Below are 18,767 nucleotides of genomic sequence, written 5' to 3' on the forward strand. Positions count from 1 at the left end.
AAGGAGAAACAAGCCTGGAGAAGAAAATCTCTTGGCCTGCTGATGGCTGAACGGAAGGAGAAACAAGCCTGGAGAAGAAAATCTAAAATTCAGCAATTGTTTTCTTCTTGGCCTGCTGGTGTCTGAACTCTTGTTGTTTCTGCATGAGGGAGGAGAAACAAGCCAGAAAATTCTACCAGAGACGAAAATCTGAAATGTGTGTTTTCTTCTTGGCCTGCTGATGGCTGAACGGAAGGAGAAACAAGCCTGGAGAAGAAAATCTAAAATTCAGCAATTGTTTTCTTCTTGGCCTGCTGGTGTCTGAACTCTTGTTGTTTCTGCATGAGGGAGGAGAAACAAGCCAGAAAATTCTACCAGAGACGAAAATCTGAAATGTGTGTTTTCTTCTTGGCCTGCTGATGGCTGAACGGAAGGAGAAACAAGCCTGGAGAAGAAAATCTCTTGGCCTGCTGATGGCTGAACGGAAGGAGAAACAAGCCTGGAGAAGAAAATCTAAAATTCAGCAATTGTTTTCTTCTTGGCCTGCTGGTGTCTGAACTCTTGTTGTTTCTGCATGAGGGAGGAGAAACAAGCCAGAAAATTCTACCGGAGACGAAAATCTGAAATGTGTGTTTTCTTCTTGGCCTGCTGATGGCTGAACGGAAGGAGAAACAAGCCTGGAGAAGAAAATCTCTTGGCCTGCTGATGGCTGAACGGAAGGAGAAACAAGCCTGGAGAAGAAAATCTCTTGGCCTGCTGGTGGCTGAACGGAAGGAGAAACAAGCCTGGAGAAGAAAATCTCTTGGCCTGCTGATGGCTGGACGGAAGAAGAAACAAGTCTGGAGAAGAAAATCTAAAATTCAGGAATTGTTTTCTTCTTGGCCTGCTGGTGTCTGAACTCTTGTTGTTTCTGCATGAGGGAGGAGAAACAAGCCCGAAAATTCTACCAGTGACGAAATCTGAAATGTGTGTTTTCTTCTTGGCCTGTTGACGGCTGAACGGAAGGAGAAACAAGCCTGGAGAAGAAAATCTAAAATTCAGCAATTGTTTTCTTCTTGGCCTGCTGGTGTCTGAACTCTTGTTGTTTCTGCATGAGGGAGGAGAAACAAGCCAGAAAATTCTACCAGGGACGAAATCTGAAATGTGTGTTTTCTTCTTGGCCTGCTGATGGCTGAACGGAAGGAGGAACAAGCCTGGAGAAGAAAATCTCTTGGCCTGCTGATGGCTGAACGGAAGGAGAAACAAGCCTGGAGAAGAAAATCTCTTGGCCTGCTGATGGCTGAACGGAAGGAGAAACAAGCCTGGAGAAGAAAATCTAAAATTCAGCAATTGTTTCTTCTTGGCCTGCTGGTGTCTGAACTCTTGTTGTTTCTGCATGAGGGAGGAGAAACAAGCCAGAAAATTCTACCAGGGACGAAAGTCTGAAAATTAATGTGTGTTTTCTTCTTGGCCTGCTGATGGCTGAACGGAATGAGAAACAAGCCTAGAGAAGAAAATCTCTTGGCCTGCTGATGGCTGAACGGAAGGAGAAACAAGCCTGGAGAAGAAAATCTCTTGGCCTGCTGATGGCTGAACGGAAGGAGAAACAAGCCTGGAGAAGAAAATCTCTTGGCATGCTGATGGCTGAACGGAAGGAGAAACAAGCCTGGAGAAGAAAATCTAAAATTCAGCAATTGTTTTCTTCTTGGCCTGCTGGTGTCTGAACTCTTGTTGTTTCTGCATGAGGGAGGAGAAACTAGCCAGAAAATTCTACCAGAGACGAAAATCTGAAAATTAATGTGTGTTTTCTTCTTGGCCTGCTGATGGCTGAACGGAAGGAGAAACAAGCCTAGAGAAGAAAATCTCTTGGCCTGCTGATGGCTGAACGGAAGGAGAAACAAGCCTGGAGAAGAAAATCTAAAATTCAGCAATTGTTTTCTTCTTGGCCTGCTGGTGTCTGAACTCTTGTTGTTTCTGCATGAGGGAGGAGAAACAAGCCAGAAAATTCTACCAGAGACGAAAATCTGAAATGTGTGTTTTCTTCTTGGCCTGCTGATGGCTGAACGGAAGGAGAAACAAGCCTGGAGAAGAAAATCTCTTGGCCTGCTGATGGCTGAACGGAAGGAGAAACAAGCCTGGAGAAGAAAATCTCTTGGCCTGCTGATGGCTGAACGGAAGGAGAAACAAGCCTGGAGAAGAAAATCTAAAATTCAGCAATTGTTTTCTTCTTGGCCTGCTGGTGTCTGAACTCTTGTTGTTTCTGCATGAGGGAGGAGAAACAAGCCAGAAAATTCTACCAGAGACGAAAATCTGAAATGTGTGTTTTCTTCTTGGCCTGCTGATGGCTGAACGGGAGGAGAAACAAGCCTGGAGAAGAAATTTTAAAATTCAGCAATTGTTTTCTTCTTGTTCTGCTGGTGTCTGAACTCTTGTTGTTTCTGCATGGGGGAGGAGAAACAAGCCAGAAAATTCTACCAGAGACGAAAATCTGAAAATTAATGTGTGTTTTCTTCTTGGCCTGCTGATGGCTGAACGGAAGGAGAAACAAGCCTGGAGAAGAAAATCTCTTGGCCTGCTGATGGCTGAACGGAAGGAGAAACAAGCCTGGAGAAGAAAATCTCTTGGCCTGCTGATGGCTGAACGGAAGGAGAAACAAGCCTGGAGAAGAAAATCTCTTGGCCTGCTGATGGCTGAACGGAAGGAGAAACAAGCCTGGAGAAGAAAATCTCTTGGCCTGCTGATGGCTGAACGGAAGGAGAAACAAGCCTGGAGAAGAAAATCTAAAATTCAGCAATTGTTTTCTTCTTGGCCTGCTGGTGTCTGAACTCTTGTTGTTTCTGCATGAGGGAGGAGAAACAAGCCAGAAAATTCTACCAGAGACGAAAATCTGAAATGTGTGTTTTCTTCTTGGCCTGCTGATGGCTGAACGGAAGGAGAAACAAGCCTAGAGAAGAAACTCTCTTGGCCTGCTGATGGCTGAACGGAAGGAGAAACAAGCCTGGAGAAGAAAATCTCTTGGCCTGCTGGTGGCTGAACGGAAGGAGAAACAAGCCTGGAGAAGAAAATCTAAAATTCTGGCCATCCCAAACCCCTCCCCCTCCCGGAATGATTACCTTTATAGCCTGCCCTGGCTCTGAACTTCACACCTGAAGCGACTGGTCTCAGCCAATCAGAGCCCAGCAAGTGTTTCCTTCTTGTTGGCTTGAAAAACAAGCCGTAAAATTCTATCAGAGAAGAAAATCCAAACTTCTCCGGAGAGAAAAGGAAACAACAAACATTTGAATTCTCTTCTCTGGCTTGCTGGAAGGAGTTCAGCCATTAGCAAGCCGGAGAAGAGAATTATAAAATTTTAATGTGAATTGTGTGAAGTAAATAGAGAAAAAGGTATCATTATTGTACTTAGCAAGTAAGGAACAAATCAAAGGAGTAAACTAGGGCTTGAGAATCTGTCGAGACAGCACAAAAATTAATATCAAGGTGCGATTTATTACAATAAAAAAGGCTGACCATGGCAAAAACGGAGTTGAAAGTGCAAGAATCAAGCCAAACTCTCCGCCCCACCATTGATAGGACCAATGTTTTTCTCTTCAGTTTCATCCATCAGGTCATACGTATCAGCATTGCGTTTCATACGTACAAGCAGAGCTGCAAACGTTGCAAGCAGCAGCAGACCACCAAAGCTCACACCCACACCAATAGCAATACCAGAGGTCTTGGATTCACTGCCTGATGATCTCTTGCAGAGCTCTGCTGATACTAGCGCACATTTTGGCACAGTCCCGGTGTTGGTTGTTGGCGTTGGTCCGGGCTTGCTTGTTGTGGCAGCTGAAGAGCAACACGTAGAATAGACACAAAAACCCATGAGCCTGATGATGCACGCCCAGTCCTATTAAGCACAAACACTACAAGTATTCGACCCCGGTAAAAAAATACAATCATACCACAGTACTTCTAAGTACCCGGACATCGACATGCGGCACATATACGCAGCGCCAAATATTTCAGCGCCATACTTCAACGCCAGCAGATAAGCGCTGAATATCTCAGCGCCAAATACATCAGCGCAACCAATCTCAGCGCCACATATCTCAGCACCAATTTATTTATATAGTACAGTGCTGACAACTGAAATCCGCCAAGGGGGTGGGGGTCGGAGGGGGTCCGCCATGGGGGTGGGGGTCGGAGGGGGTCCGCCAAGGGGGTGGGGGTCGGAGGTGGTCCGCCAAGGGGGTAGGGGTCGGAGGGGGTCCGCCAAGGAGGTGGGGGTCGGAGGGGGTCCGCCAAGGGGGTGGGGGTCGGAGGGGGTCCGCCAAGGGGGTCCGCCAAGGGGGTCCGCCAAGGGGGTGGGGGTCGGATTTCAGTTGCCAGCACTGTACCCTCCATGCCCCATGCACATGTGCCCTCCATGCCCCATGCACATGTACCCTCCATGCCCCATGCACATGTACCCTCCATGCCCCATGCACATGTACCCTCCATGCCCCATGCACATGTACCCTCCGCGCCCCATGCACATGTACCCTCCATGCCCCATGCACATGTACCCTCCATGCCCCTTGCACATGCACATGTACCCTCCGTGCCAAGTTACCCCAGCCTCCACAGGAGGAGACCCACATCGCGTAACTTCGTGAAGTAGCAAGTATCCTGCCATTCCGAACAACCATGCCGACATGGGTATTATACCGGAGGCTCTGAAGTAAAAAAAACCCACACTGACCAGTGGTTCCTCCTCAAGAACATGCTACCCTCGGCCGGGTTTACTACCGAGCCATCGACTGTAATGATGATGACAATCATTCGGATTCCGTTCCATTTCTTGCACATTATTTTCTTCATAATAATAGTCGCACAAATGTAAGTTGCCTGCTCGTGGTGCGACTTTAAGTAAAGGTACAACAACAACTGTACAAGTATCGTCTTCGCGCTGGACTTGATCGCGCTGGACTTGCTCGCGCTGGACTTGATCGCGCTGGACCTGATCGCGCTGGACTTGATCGCGCTATACTTGATCGCGCTGGACTTGATCGCGCTGGACATGATCGCGCTGGACAAGATCGCGCTGGACTTGATCGCGCTGGACTTGATCGCGCTGGACTTGATCGCGCTGGACTTGATCGCGCTGGACTTGATCGCGCTGGACATGATCGCGCTGGACATGATCGCGCTGGACTTGATCGCGCTCGACTTGATCGCGCTGGACTTGATCGCGCTGGACTTGATCGCGCTGTACTTGATCGCGCTGGACTTGATCGCGCTGGACTTGATCGCGCTGGACTTGATCGCGCTGGACTTGATCGCGCTGGACTTGATCGCGCTGGACTTGATCGCGCTGGACTTGATCGCGCTGGACTTGATCGCGCTGGACTTGATCGCGCTGGACTTGATCGCGCTATACTTGATCGCGCTATACTTGATCGCGCTGGACTTGATCGCGCTGGACTTGATCGCGCTGGACTTGATCGCGCTGGACTTGATCGCGCTGGACTTGATCGCGCTGGACTTGATCGCGCTGGACTTGATCGCGCTCGACATGATCGCGCTCGACATGATCGCGCTCGACATGATCGCTGGACTTGATCGCGCTGGACTTGATCGCGCCGGACTTGTTCGCGCCGGACATGATCGCGCCGCACATGATCGCGCCGCACATGATCGCGCCGGACTTGATCGCGCCGGACTAGATCGCGCCGGACAAGATCGCGCCGGACAAGATCGCGCCGGACAAGATCGCGCCGGACAAGATCGCGCCGGACAAGATCGCGCCGGACTTGATCGCGCCGGACTTGATCGCGCCGGACTTGATCGCGCCGGACTTGATCGCGCCGGACTTGATCGCGCCGGACTTGATCGCGCCGGACTTGATCGCGCCGGACTTGATCGCGCCGGACTTGATCGCGCCGGACTTGATCGCGCCGGACTTGATCGCGCCGGACTTGATCGCGCCGGACTTGATCGCGCCGGACTTGATCGCGCTGTACTTGATCGCGCTGGACTTGATCGCGCCGGACTTGATCGCCGGACTTGATCGCGCTGGACTTGATCACGCTGGACTTGATCTCGCTGGACTTGATCGCGCTGGACTTGATCGCGCTGGACTTGATCGCGCTGGACTTGATCGCGCTGTACTTGATCGCGCTGGACTTGATCGCGCTGGACTTGATCGCGCTGGCCTTTATCGCGCTGGACTTGATTGCGCTGGACTTGATCGCGCCGGACTTGATCGCGCCGGACTTGATCGCGCCGGACTTGATCGCGCCGGACTTGATCGCGCCGCACATGATCGCGCCGCACATGATCGGACTTGATCGCGCTGGACTTGATCGCGCTGGACATGATCGCTGGACTTGATCGCGCTGGACTTGATCGCGCCGGACATGATCGCGCCGCACATGATCGCGCCGGACATGATCGCGCCGGACTTGATCGCGCCGGACTAGATCGCGCCGGACTTGATCGCGCCGGACTTGATCGCGCCGGACTTGATCGCGCCGGACTTGTTCGCGCCGGACTTGTTCGCGCCGGACTTGATCGCGCCGGACTTGATCGCGCCGGACTTGATCGCGCCGGACTTGATCGCGCCGGACTTGATCGCGCCGGACTTGATCGCGCCGCACTTGATCGCGCCGGACATGATCGCTGGACTTGATCGCGCTGGACTTGATCGCGCTGGACTTGATCGCGCCGGACTTGATCGCGCCGGACATGATCGCGCCGCACATGATCGCGCCGGACTTGATCGCGCCGGACTAGATCGCGCCGGACAAGATCGCGCCGGACTTGATCGCGCCGGACTTGATCGCGCCGGACTTGTTTGCGCCGGACTTGATCGCGCCGGACTTGATCGCGCCGGACTTGATCGCGCCGGACTTGATCGCGCCGGACTTGATCGCGCCGCACTTGATCGCGCCGGACTTGATCGCGCCGGACTTGATCGCGCCGGACTTGATCGCGCCGGACTTGATCGCGCCGGACTTGATCGCGCCGGACATGGTCGCGCCGGACATGGTCGCGCCGGACATGGTCGCGCCGGACTTGGTCGCGCCGGACATGGTCGCGCCGGACTTGGTCGCGCCGGACTTGGTCGCGCCGGGCTTGATCGCGCCGGACTTGATCGCGCCGGACATGATCGCGCCGGACTTGATCGCGCTATACTTGATCTCGCTGGACTTGATCGCGCTGGACTTGATCGCGCTGGACTTGATCGCGCTGGACATGATCGCGCTGGACTTGATCGCGCTGGACATGATCGCGCTGGACATGATCGCGCTCGACTTGATCGCGCTGGACTTGATCGCGCTGGACTTGATCGCGCTATACTTGATCGCGCTGGACTTGATCGCGCTGGACTTGATCGCGCTGGACTTGATCGCGCTGGACTTGATCGCGCTGGACTTGATCGCGCTGGACTTGATCGCGCTGGACTTGATCGCGCTGGACTTGATCGCGCTGGACTTGATCGCGCTATACTTGATCGCGCTATACTTGATCGCGCTATACTTGATCGCGCTGGACTTGATCGCGCTGGACTTGATCGCGCTGGACTTGATCGCGCTGGACTTGATCGCGCTGGACTTGATCGCGCTGGACTTGATCGCGCTGGACTTGATCGCGCTCGACATGATCGTGCTCGACATGATCGCTGGACTTGATCGCGCTGGACTTGATCGCGCTGGACTTGATCGCGCCGGACTTGTTCGCGCCGGACATGATCGCGCCGCACATGATCGCGCCGCACATGATCGCGCCGGACTTGATGGCGCCGGACTAGATCGCGCCGGACAAGATCGCGCCGGACAAGATCGCGCCGGACAAGATCGCGCCGGACAAGATCGCGCCGGACAAGATCGCGCCGGACTTGATCGCGCCGGACTTGATCGCGCCGGACTTGATCGCGCCGGACTTGATCGCGCCGGACTTGATCGCGCCGGACTTGATCGCGCCGGACTTGATCGCGCCGGACTTGATCGCGCCGGACTTGATCGCGCCGGACTTGATCGCGCCGGACTTGATCGCGCCGGACTTGATCGCGCCGGACTTGATCGCGCCGGACTTGATCGCGCTGTACTTGATCGCGCTGGACTTGATCGCGCTGGACTTGATCGCGCTGGACTTGATCGCGCTGGACTTGATCGCGCTGGACATGATCGCCGGACTTGATCGCGCTGGACTTGATCGCGCTGGACTTGATCTCGCTGGACTTGATCGCGCTGGACTTGATCGCGCTGGACTTGATCGCGCTGTACTTGATCGCGCTGGACTTGATCGCGCTGGACTTGATCGCGCTGGACTTGATCGCGCTGGCCTTTATCGCGCTGGACTTGATTGCGCTGGACTTGATTGCGCTGGACTTGATCGCGCCGGACTTGATCGCGCCGGACTTGATCGCGCCGGACTTGATCGCGCCGCACATGATCGCGCCGCACATGATCGCGCCGCACATGATCGGACTTGATCGCGCTGGACTTGATCGCGCTGGACATGATCGCTGGGCTTGATCGCGCTGGACTTGATCGCGCCGGACTTGATCGCGCCGGACTTGATCGCGCCGGACATGATCGCGCCGGACATGATCGCGCCGCACATGATCGCGCCGCACATGATCGCGCCGCACATGATCGCGCCGGACTAGATCGCGCCGGACTTGATCGCGCCGGACTTGATCGCGCCGGACTTGATCGCGCCGGACTTGATCGCGCCGGACTTGATCGCGCCGGACTTGATCGCGCCGGACTTGATCGCGCCGGACTTGATCGCGCCGGACTTGATCGCGCCGGACTTGATCGCGCCGGACTTGATCGCGCTGGACATGATCGCTGGACTTGATCGCGCTGGACTTGATCGCGCTGGACTTGATCGCGCCGGACTTGATCGCGCCGGACATGATCGCGCCGCACATGATCGCGCCGGGCTTGATCGCGCCGGACTAGATCGCGCCGGACAAGATCGCGCCGGACTTGATCGCGCCGGACTTGTTCGCGCCGGACTTGATCGCGCCGGACTTGATCGCGCCGGACTTGATCGCGCCGGACTTGATCGCGCCGGACTTGATCGCGCCGCACTTGATCGCGCCGGACTTGATCGCGCCGGACTTGATCCAGAGGACTTGATCGCGCCGGACTTGAACGCGCCGGACTTGATCGCGCCGGACTTGATCGCGCCGGACATGGTCGCGCCGGACTTGGTCGCGCCGGACATGGTCGCGCCGGACTTGGTCGCGCCGGACTTGGTCGCGCCGGAATTGATCGCGCTGGACTTGATCGCGCTGGACTTGATCGCGCTGGACTTGATCGCGCTATACTTGATCGCGCTGGACTTGATCGCGCTGGACTTGATCGCGCTGGACTTGATCGCGCTGGACTTGATCGCGCTGGACATGATCGCGCTGGACTTGATCGCGCTGGACTTGATCGCGCTGGACATGATCGCGCTGGACTTGATCGCGCTGGACTTGATCGCGCTGGACTTGATCGCGCTGGACTTGATCACGCTGGACTTTTATCGCGCTGGACATGATCGCGCTAGACTTGATCGCGCTGGACATGATCGCGCTGGACATGATCGCGCTAGACATGATCGCGCTGGACTTGATCGCGCTGGACTTAATCGCGCTGGACTTGATCGCGCTGGACATGATCGGGCTGGACATTATCGCGCTGGACTTGATCGCGCTGGACTTGAACGCGCTGGACATGATCGCGCTGGACTTGATCGCGCTGGACTTGATCACGCTGTCGATTAATGCACCTTCCTTTTTCACGCTGAGTTGCTGGCGCTGAACTTAACTGCGCTGTAAGTTAGTGCGCTGAAGAAGCTGGCGCTATGAAATCAGGCACCACAGTACTGGTGCTGAAATGTATCGCTCTGAAATAATGGCACTGAAGTTGCAAGCTCCCCTCCCCCCCCCCCCCCCCCTCCACCCCCCCCCCCCCCCCCCTACCACTGCCCAGAGCCCCCAACTCTGAACAGGCTCAACTTGGAGCTGTTTGAATGGCATGAGACAATTACTGATCATCATCAGCAGCAGCAGCAGCAATAGCAATAGCACGTACCAGCAGTGGTGACAGAGGAATGGACAGCAGTGGTGACACCATCGGTTAGGTATGGTCCAAGAATACCAGGTTTCTGCAATACTGGATCCAGGTCTGGGTCACGTGTTGTCGTCATGTGTCGGTTAGAATACCGGAAGGGAGCAACAGGACACATGTGTTGAGTGGTTGAGCAATGACACACACACACAGGCATAGTAACCATACACATAGCAACCGCACATGCAGCAGCATTGTAACAGCATATTATAGGCATAGCAAACAGCACAAAACGCATTCACACACACACACACACACACACACACACACACACACACACACACACACACACACACACACACACACACACACACACACACACACACACATGCACACACACATACACATGCACACACGAATGCACACACACACACACACACACGAATGCACACACACACACACACACACACACACACACACTCGCACACACATGCACTCGCACTCGCACACAAACACACTCACACGCTCTCACACACACACACACACACGCTCACCAACACGCTCACACAAACACACACATTGTTGAGCAACAGGACATACAGGTATAATTGAGCAACACCGGCATCACACAGACATGACATAGGTTAGCTACAGAACCTTACTGAACTGGTCTCCTTGCAGATGTAGTAACTACACAACCTGCAGTAGTCTAAGAATCAGGGGAGGGGGTCAGCAATCCCAATATGACTACTGCAATTCCCTAAGCTGAAGAGAACATGCTTTTTGGTTCTTATTGCGACATACCGGGACAAGCCGAGGCTGCAAATCCAATTCGTTTCTCTTCACGATCAAAGACGACGTAGTATCCTTCCAACAGTCCTGTGCCGAAAACAAGGGCATCTGCCAAGAACAAAAAGATGTGCAAATATCATCCCTGCCATTGTCCTGAGATAAACCTGCGTTAGCCGGACCGTGTACCCAGCGGAATCCGGTAGTGACCGGACAAATGTTCATGTACGAGAGTGCTGTGGATCGAACGTGCATCCCTGGACCATGCGGAATCCTGTGACAGTTCCTCTGCACCAAGGGCAGGTTTTACTGTACTTAAAAAAATGCATGGGTTTGCGTACAGGGCGGGTCAAGAACCACCTTTCCGCTTCCGTGGGACACCACCACCCAATGATCAGGCGTCAGATGCGGCTCCTACACGGTGGGGGAGGATAGATCAGATCCACCAACCAGAGGCCAAAGGCCGAGATCGCATTTGCCGCTTCCATGTACATGTACTTCAAAGCACGGGTGTAATTCTGATAATTCCAGCACCAAACTGACAGGAAAGGCTTCAAGGAAAAGAGCCATCCAAAACTCCATTCTTGAAGAGAAGTGCAGCTCACCGATGTGTGGACTCTTTGCAGTCTCAAATTTGCTTTTTATGCTGGCAAATTTAGAACATGCAGGTATGGAAGCCTCTTGACAAAATTTGAAGAAGGGCAATATACGCATAATCATTATACGAATATTGAGTACATGTTTGTGCAATACAGTATAAAAACATGTAAAGACGCAAAGACGTTTCTATCAGTTTGAATAACACGCATCATGGCATGATCACCTACAGTTTAGGTAGACACCAAGCATAGCGAGGACGTTGGCCTGTCATGCCCTCTCGTTCCTTTTTTTAAGTTAGCAAAAGAAACTTCAACTCAACTCTAACTTAAAAAATTCTACCAAGAAGTTACATCACGCTATGGCCCTAGCTTTTCTCCTTTTTGACTTTCTCACATAGCATGGGGTTCAAACCCGCCCTATCACCCTGCTTCCATTCCATCGATACACACCGCATATTCAGACACATTCTACCAAGTTGCTTCGCGTTGTTGTCCTGCCGTTGAAAGCACTATTCGAATATATGACCAGAATTCTTTTATGGTACGGTACGAGACATTTATGGGATAGCACGCCAGGCATGGCGTGTCACGTGGTGACACCCCGACGCCACAACAACAACAACACATGCACGCACGCACACACATTAACACGCTTTGGACTTTGTCTAGCGCCAGACACTACTAAAGTAACGTATTTTGTATAGCTTCGGGAATAAGTAAATTTCCGTGTCCTTTCCCAAGGTCGCTCACGATGACCCGCCTGGGGCCAAGTGCCATCAGTGTCGACCAGTAATTGCAATGGCAGTAGTGCTTACCATTATCAGATGCTGAGATAGAGAACCGATAGCATTTTCGTGGAGCGCTCGAAACTCTGGTGGGGACCAGATACAGCTGCATGTCAAGCATTAAAATTATTAGAGCAGCAGATGGACAAAACACACATTTTAGGTATGCAATCGGCAGACAGCATGCTGTTTCATCCTTTGTTGACTCATCAGCGCAGCACAGAGACAATTAGGCCGAACCTGGTATCAATGAAAAAAATATTTTTTTCCAAAGCCAAGTTTAAGCCCGGCCCAAACAGACCTTGCTAGATAGAGTTAGATATCAGTGGTGACCTCCAAATGGGCGGCACCTGCTTGGATGTTTGACCTGAATACTTTGAAGTGCCTAAGATGATCTACTGTGCTATGACAATGATACGAAGTAGTGGTTGCGACTTCGGCGATGACTTGTAAGAAAGGTTTGCTCCCCACACCGGAGCTCGCGCTATTCCGCCGACTTTACTTGACACTTGACTGACTCACGACTGCCATCCCGAGCACACGAGAAGTCCATCGAACCTTCGACTCGGCAAACCTGCAAGAAAGCACCACTCCCTGCTCAATACACAGTGTTTCGGGGAATTCACCCCTCATCAGTTGAGCTTGAGTAGGCTGAGGAAGATTGTGCCTGAAGAGCACCACTTATATAGTGTTCTCCAGGCACAAACATCACCAGGGATACAAACTTACAGAGACGCTCTGTTTCCAGCGCGACAAACACCTCGTGAACACCAGATAGCAGCGTGAGTCAGTGTCGCTCCTGGACGGTAAGACAGACGTCGAGGACCCTCGGTCATTCGCAACGCTGTCACCTCCAAACCAACTAGTCGCAAGCCCGCGCTGGGCACAACAGTACGAAGTAGTGGTTGCGACTTCGGCGATGACTTGTAAGAAAGGTTTGCTCCCCACACCGGAGCTCGCGCTATTCCGCCGACTTTACTTGACACTTGACTGACTCACGACTGCCATCCCGAGCACACGAGAAGTCCATCGAACCTTCGACTCGGCAAACCTGCAAGAAAGCACCACTCCCTGCTCAATACACAGTGTTTCGGGGAATTCACCCCTCATCAGTTGAGCTTGAGTAGGCTGAGGAAGATTGTGCCTGAAGAGCACCACTTATATAGTGTTCTCCAGGCACAAACATCACCAGGGATACAAACTTACAGAGACGCTCTGTTTCCAGCGCGACAAACACCTCGTGAACACCAGATAGCAGCGTGAGTCAGTGTCGCTCCTGGACGGTAAGACAGACGTCGAGGACCCTCGGTCATTCGCAACGCTGTCACCTCCAAACCAACTAGTCGCAAGCCCGCGCTGGGCACAACAGTACGAAGTAGTGGTTGCGACTTCGGCGATGACTTGTAAGAAAGGTTTGCTCCCCACACCGGAGCTCGGAGTCATCGCCGAAGTCGCAACCACTACTTCGTACTGTTGTGCCCAGCGCGGGCTTGCGACTAGTTGGTTTGGAGGTGACAGCGTTGCGAATGACCGAGGGTCCTCGACGTCTGTCTTACCGTCCAGGAGCGACACTGACTCACGCTGCTATCTGGTGTTCACGAGGTGTTTGTCGCGCTGGAAACAGAGCGTCTCTGTAAGTTTGTATCCCTGGTGATGTTTGTGCCTGGAGAACACTATATAAGTGGTGCTCTTCAGGCACAATCTTCCTCAGCCTACTCAAGCTCAACTGATGAGGGGTGAATTCCCCGAAACACTGTGTATTGAGCAGGGAGTGGTGCTTTCTTGCAGGTTTGCCGAGTCGAAGGTTCGATGGACTTCTCGTGTGCTCGGGATGGCAGTCGTGAGTCAGTCAAGTGTCAAGTAAAGTCGGCGGAATAGCGCGAGCTCCGGTGTGGGGAGCAAACCTTTCTTACAAGTCATCGCCGAAGTCGCAACCACTACTTCGTACTGTTGTGCCCAGCGCGGGCTTGCGACTAGTTGGTTTGGAGGTGACAGCGTTGCGAATGACCGAGGGTCCTCGACGTCTGTCTTACCGTCCAGGAGCGACACTGACTCACGCTGCTATCTGGTGTTCACGAGGTGTTTGTCGCGCTGGAAACAGAGCGTCTCTGTAAGTTTGTATCCCTGGTGATGTTTGTGCCTGGAGAACACTATATAAGTGGTGCTCTTCAGGCACAATCTTCCTCAGCCTACTCAAGCTCAACTGATGAGGGGTGAATTCCCCGAAACACTGTGTATTGAGCAGGGAGTGGTGCTTTCTTGCAGGTTTGCCGAGTCGAAGGTTCGATGGACTTCTCGTGTGCTCGGGATGGCAGTCGTGAGTCAGTCAAGTGTCAAGTAAAGTCGGCGGAATAGCGCGAGCTCCGGTGTGGGGAGCAAACCTTTCTTACAAGTCATCGCCGAAGTCGCAACCACTACTTCGTACTGTTGTGCCCAGCGCGGGCTTGCGACTAGTTGGTTTGGAGGTGACAGCGTTGCGAATGACCGAGGGTCCTCGACGTCTGTCTTACCGTCCAGGAGCGACACTGACTCACGCTGCTATCTGGTGTTCACGAGGTGTTTGTCGCGCTGGAAACAGAGCGTCTCTGTAAGTTTGTATCCCTGGTGATGTTTGTGCCTGGAGAACACTATATAAGTGGTGCTCTTCAGGCACAATCTTCCTCAGCCTACTCAAGCTCAACTGATGAGGGGTGAATTCCCCGAAACACTGTGTATTGAGCAGGGAGTGGTGCTTTCTTGCAGGTTTGCCGAGTCGAAGGTTCGATGGACTTCTCGTGTGCTCGGGATGGCAGTCGTGAGTCAGTCAAGTGTCAAGTAAAGTCGGCGGAATAGCGCGAGCTCCGGTGTGGGGAGCAAACCTTTCTTACTATGACAATGATGTCTGAAAATGTGAATTTAAAACAAACTGAGAAGATTCAGAAGAGACGAGTGTAGAAAGGAAAGGAAAATATGGACACGAGTTAAAAGAGTAACTGTCCACCACTGTATCTGGATACTGTGTACAGTCAGAAGGTGCTGTTGGTTAGGGCTTCGGAGGTGTGTTGCAGCTAGGTGTCAGGCCATTGAATGCCTCAGTCTCTGTCAGTTTTACGCCAGTTTTTTTCTAGTGGCTTTTTGACTGTAACAGTATTTAGTTACAGTACTGGACAGTTACTCTTATTAGCTCGTATCCATTTGCCACTTTCCTTTCTACATTTATTTTTGGCTCTACATCCGAGTTTCTAAGTTAGAACAGAATGCACTCTATACACAAGTTCTGTTTACGGGTCCGACCAGCACTCGTACCACAGACGTTTAAGGAAACCCTTTCCACGCTTGCTGCCATGCATGCTTGGATGTGGACTGAAGTGGGGGAAAGTGCAGGGGACTGCTGTGTGGCATGAATCATGCTCGTGGTATGTCTAGGTGGATCTTACCTGAGGTGTAACTGTAAGTAAAAATTCTTTCGGCTCGGCCAGATACCACACTGCCTGTGGTATAGCAATGCTGATGTTGGGAAAACCCCCAAACAGCTCACTGCTATTGGTGCCAATCGAGATGCAGCATGAAACCGATCCCCGCCAGAAATCATCACTTTGAGTGCAGAGAGCCACGGTTCTCCTGAAGTCACTGTCAGTCTGTGTACCATACAACACACATCCAATCAGTGGAACTGAAGTGATTTTGTTCTATTCTAGAACACCTATCTACCCCTTTCCAGTAGGTTTACACACTCACGGTCAGTGCATGCTGCTCACATGTCATAATTTTAAGATGTAAGTTCGATCGCTAGCAGAATCTATGACTGCTAGGTCTTAACATCCCATCGCACACGCACGCATGCACACACGCACGCACGCACACACACACACACACACACACACACACACACACACACACGCACACACTCTCTCTCACTCTCTCTCTCTCTCTCTCTCTCTCTCTCTCTCTCTCGGCATAATGTAATGTGACACCACTCGGCATCTTGCATGACTGTGTTGCTGTGTAGTGAGTGGATACCTTCTGCTACATGCAGCATGTGAGAAAGTAACAATGACTTGCAAGTTTCAAGTGGTTAGCGTGTACTCATATTTTCTGCTGGTCTTTCGAGAAACATCTTCTGGAAGAGCTTTGGAGAATCTACAAACATTTCGATATGAAAACTGTACACTTCTCCAGCTTTTTGCATCCTTTAAAATGGCCACCAATAAACTTTTAAATCATCGATTGGACTAATTAACACACATGATATTTGAGATACGTGTCTATCATAATGGGTTTTTTAAGAGGAATACGAAATGTGCCTTACACAGTGCAAGCATTTACTAACATTCATCATAGTTGAGTTTCTTATGCTGGACACAACCTGTTGATACAATCCAGTTGCGGGAAATCGGAGGCCGGTTGTAGCACTGTCCAGCACTGCAGTTAGCGTGGTGTTATTCGTCTGTAAAGTATTCACATGACATGTATGCCCAATAAACTCAGTAGAAAGAAAGGGTGTTCAGTTGTGTACCTCGTTCACTCTACTGTATAGCAAGCTCTGCCGTATATATGTACGGCATTGGACACTCTTGCGGCAGTGGAGCGGCACCGTGCTGGCGTGTTCACCCAATGGAGTACTGTAAACGCAGACATCTTCGGTGGTGTAATATTTTTAGTAAACCCGTTTTCCAGGTAACTGTACTAGTGCAGTACCGACATTTTCGGTGCGTTTTATTTTTCGTAAACATTTCGGCACCAAGGTTACCGAAAATGTCTGCTTTTACAGTATATAGTAGGAATAGTGGGATATTGGAACTGACAAGCATTCTGTACTGGGCACTTCCATCCATGACGAGACACGTCGCCTGACCTCGTCTCTCAGTGCTGCTCTCTCTCTGTCACTGCTTACCGGCATCACTGAGGTACAAGTTACATACAGTAAAATCTGACATGGCATGGTGCTCTGGGATGGTGCAGAGGATACCCCCCCCCCACCCCTGGTTTAATGCCTTAGATTACAATACAGTAAACAAAAAGTCAATAACAGCGCCCTCTACAAACAATGCGCAGCGCAACCGATCAGCCAGATCATAAAAGCAGCACGGTGGAGGCTGTTCGGGCACGTACTACGTCTGCCAGACGGATGTCCAGCTGTTATGGCAATGGAGAGTTGTTTCCATGTGCAAGCTTCTCCTTGGCGTGGCAGACCACTCACAACACTGCCGGTTGTCCTGTCGCGGGACCTCCGGGGTGCAGGGAGGCAAGGCATCACAGACTCGTCTGGCCTGCAATCCCTCAGAGACTTGTCGCGGGACCGCGGACAGTGGGATGCCTTGTGCCGCTCCGTCTGCGGCTGACATCGAGGATCACATAGTTCTGGGAACTCTGTCGTTCTTCCGGCACAGTGCAACACACACAGTGCAACAATCTTTCGTCCTGGCATTTGTTTGTCTGTTTAAAACTGTCATTTGTTGCAATACTCTGCCTTTCGGGCCTTGATGTTGTGCCTCGTGCTAGCTATTGGTCTGTTTTTCCTGACCCTTGTCATGTTGTCTATTGTTGGCTGTCCTCTTCCCGTCCTCTTCCCGTCCTCTTCCCGTCTTCTTCCCGTCCTCTTCCCGTCCTCTTCCCGTTCTCTTCCCGTCCATATCCATTCAGCATATGCGAATCTGAGGGCATTTATCATGTAGAAATTGCTGACATCGACGCGGAAATGCGATTAATAATAATAGTAAACAATACATACATGCTGTGGAGGTCTTACCCTAGGAAACACACCCATGCATCTCTATACATGCCTACCGTCACTGTTGCTGAATCATTGCTAGCCGTGGCCGTCACCTTTACTCCGTTGACAGCTATATGGTTGACAGCCACTACGTACAGTGTGGCCGGTACGTACGGAGTGTACAGAATTGGCCCAGTGTACAGCGACTTCAGGTTGTTACCCCATACCTGCGTACACATAAACCACAGCATTGAAAACCCAGCTTGGTAACCGTGGCAACAGAAGTGGCTACACAGCTCAGAAGCCAGTGCATGTAAGTGTAGATCAGAGAGTCACAGCAGTACAGTTGGTGGAGCTCAAGTGTTGTCAGCAGCCCAACTCGTCTTCTTCTACTACGGTTTAACCCTACTCTCTTGTATAAAAGCCTATTTCACAGAAGTTTGTTATGAGAGGTTGTATTCCTTGCCAGCCGAGTGCAGTGAGTGATTTCTCGTGCAACATTTTTCGGCTGCAAATATGGCACCCGGTGTGTTCTTCATCGTTATTTCCTTTCCTGGCTTCGTCAGTCACTGCGCACGTTTCTGAGTCTCACCAGTGTCCATGCCCTCCCACCCTTCATTTCTGTGCATCTTGATCTTGTTTTTTTCCCAGCTGTTTACTATGATGTGCTTTGCCATGCTTCCATGATGATAAACAGGCATGGGGGATATACACCCAGCTTTTCCCCTCACTACTGCGTCCATCTGCGCGATGTTTTTTCCCCGACTGGCACGGTCCAGGAAGAAAAAACCAAGCGGTAGAATGTTCCAGCTGTACTTCCTCCTCTGAATTAGCATGCAATAGCTCAGCCATGTTAGAAATATAGTCATCTGGGCATCTTTGAACAATTAATGCTATCTTTCTTAGAGAGACAGTT

The 18,767-nt window shown here is 51.9% G+C and overlaps 1 protein-coding gene across 1 annotated transcript in view; it reads right to left on the reverse strand.

Annotated features, from left to right (window-relative positions):
* Positions 1-3,147: 3,147 nt before the first annotated feature.
* Positions 3,148-18,767, reverse strand: part of LOC135824454 (beta-secretase 2-like) — a 30,806-nt gene continuing 15,186 nt past the window's right edge. Inside the window, exons 5-11 of the mRNA XM_065337194.1 lie at positions 17,926-18,078; positions 16,469-16,585; positions 15,576-15,776; positions 12,190-12,265; positions 10,791-10,886; positions 10,011-10,103; positions 3,148-3,783 (exon numbers count right to left, since the gene is read on the reverse strand). Coding sequence (XP_065193266.1) covers positions 3,497-3,783; positions 10,011-10,103; positions 10,791-10,886; positions 12,190-12,265; positions 15,576-15,776; positions 16,469-16,585; positions 17,926-18,078 — 1,023 coding nt within the window. The 3' untranslated portion in view covers positions 3,148-3,496. The remainder of the gene's footprint in view (positions 3,784-10,010; positions 10,104-10,790; positions 10,887-12,189; positions 12,266-15,575; positions 15,777-16,468; positions 16,586-17,925; positions 18,079-18,767) is intronic.

The sequence above is a fragment of the Sycon ciliatum genome, chromosome 1 (genome assembly GCF_964019385.1).
Source record: "Sycon ciliatum chromosome 1, ocSycCili1.1, whole genome shotgun sequence".
NCBI lineage: Eukaryota > Metazoa > Porifera > Calcarea > Leucosolenida > Sycettidae > Sycon > Sycon ciliatum.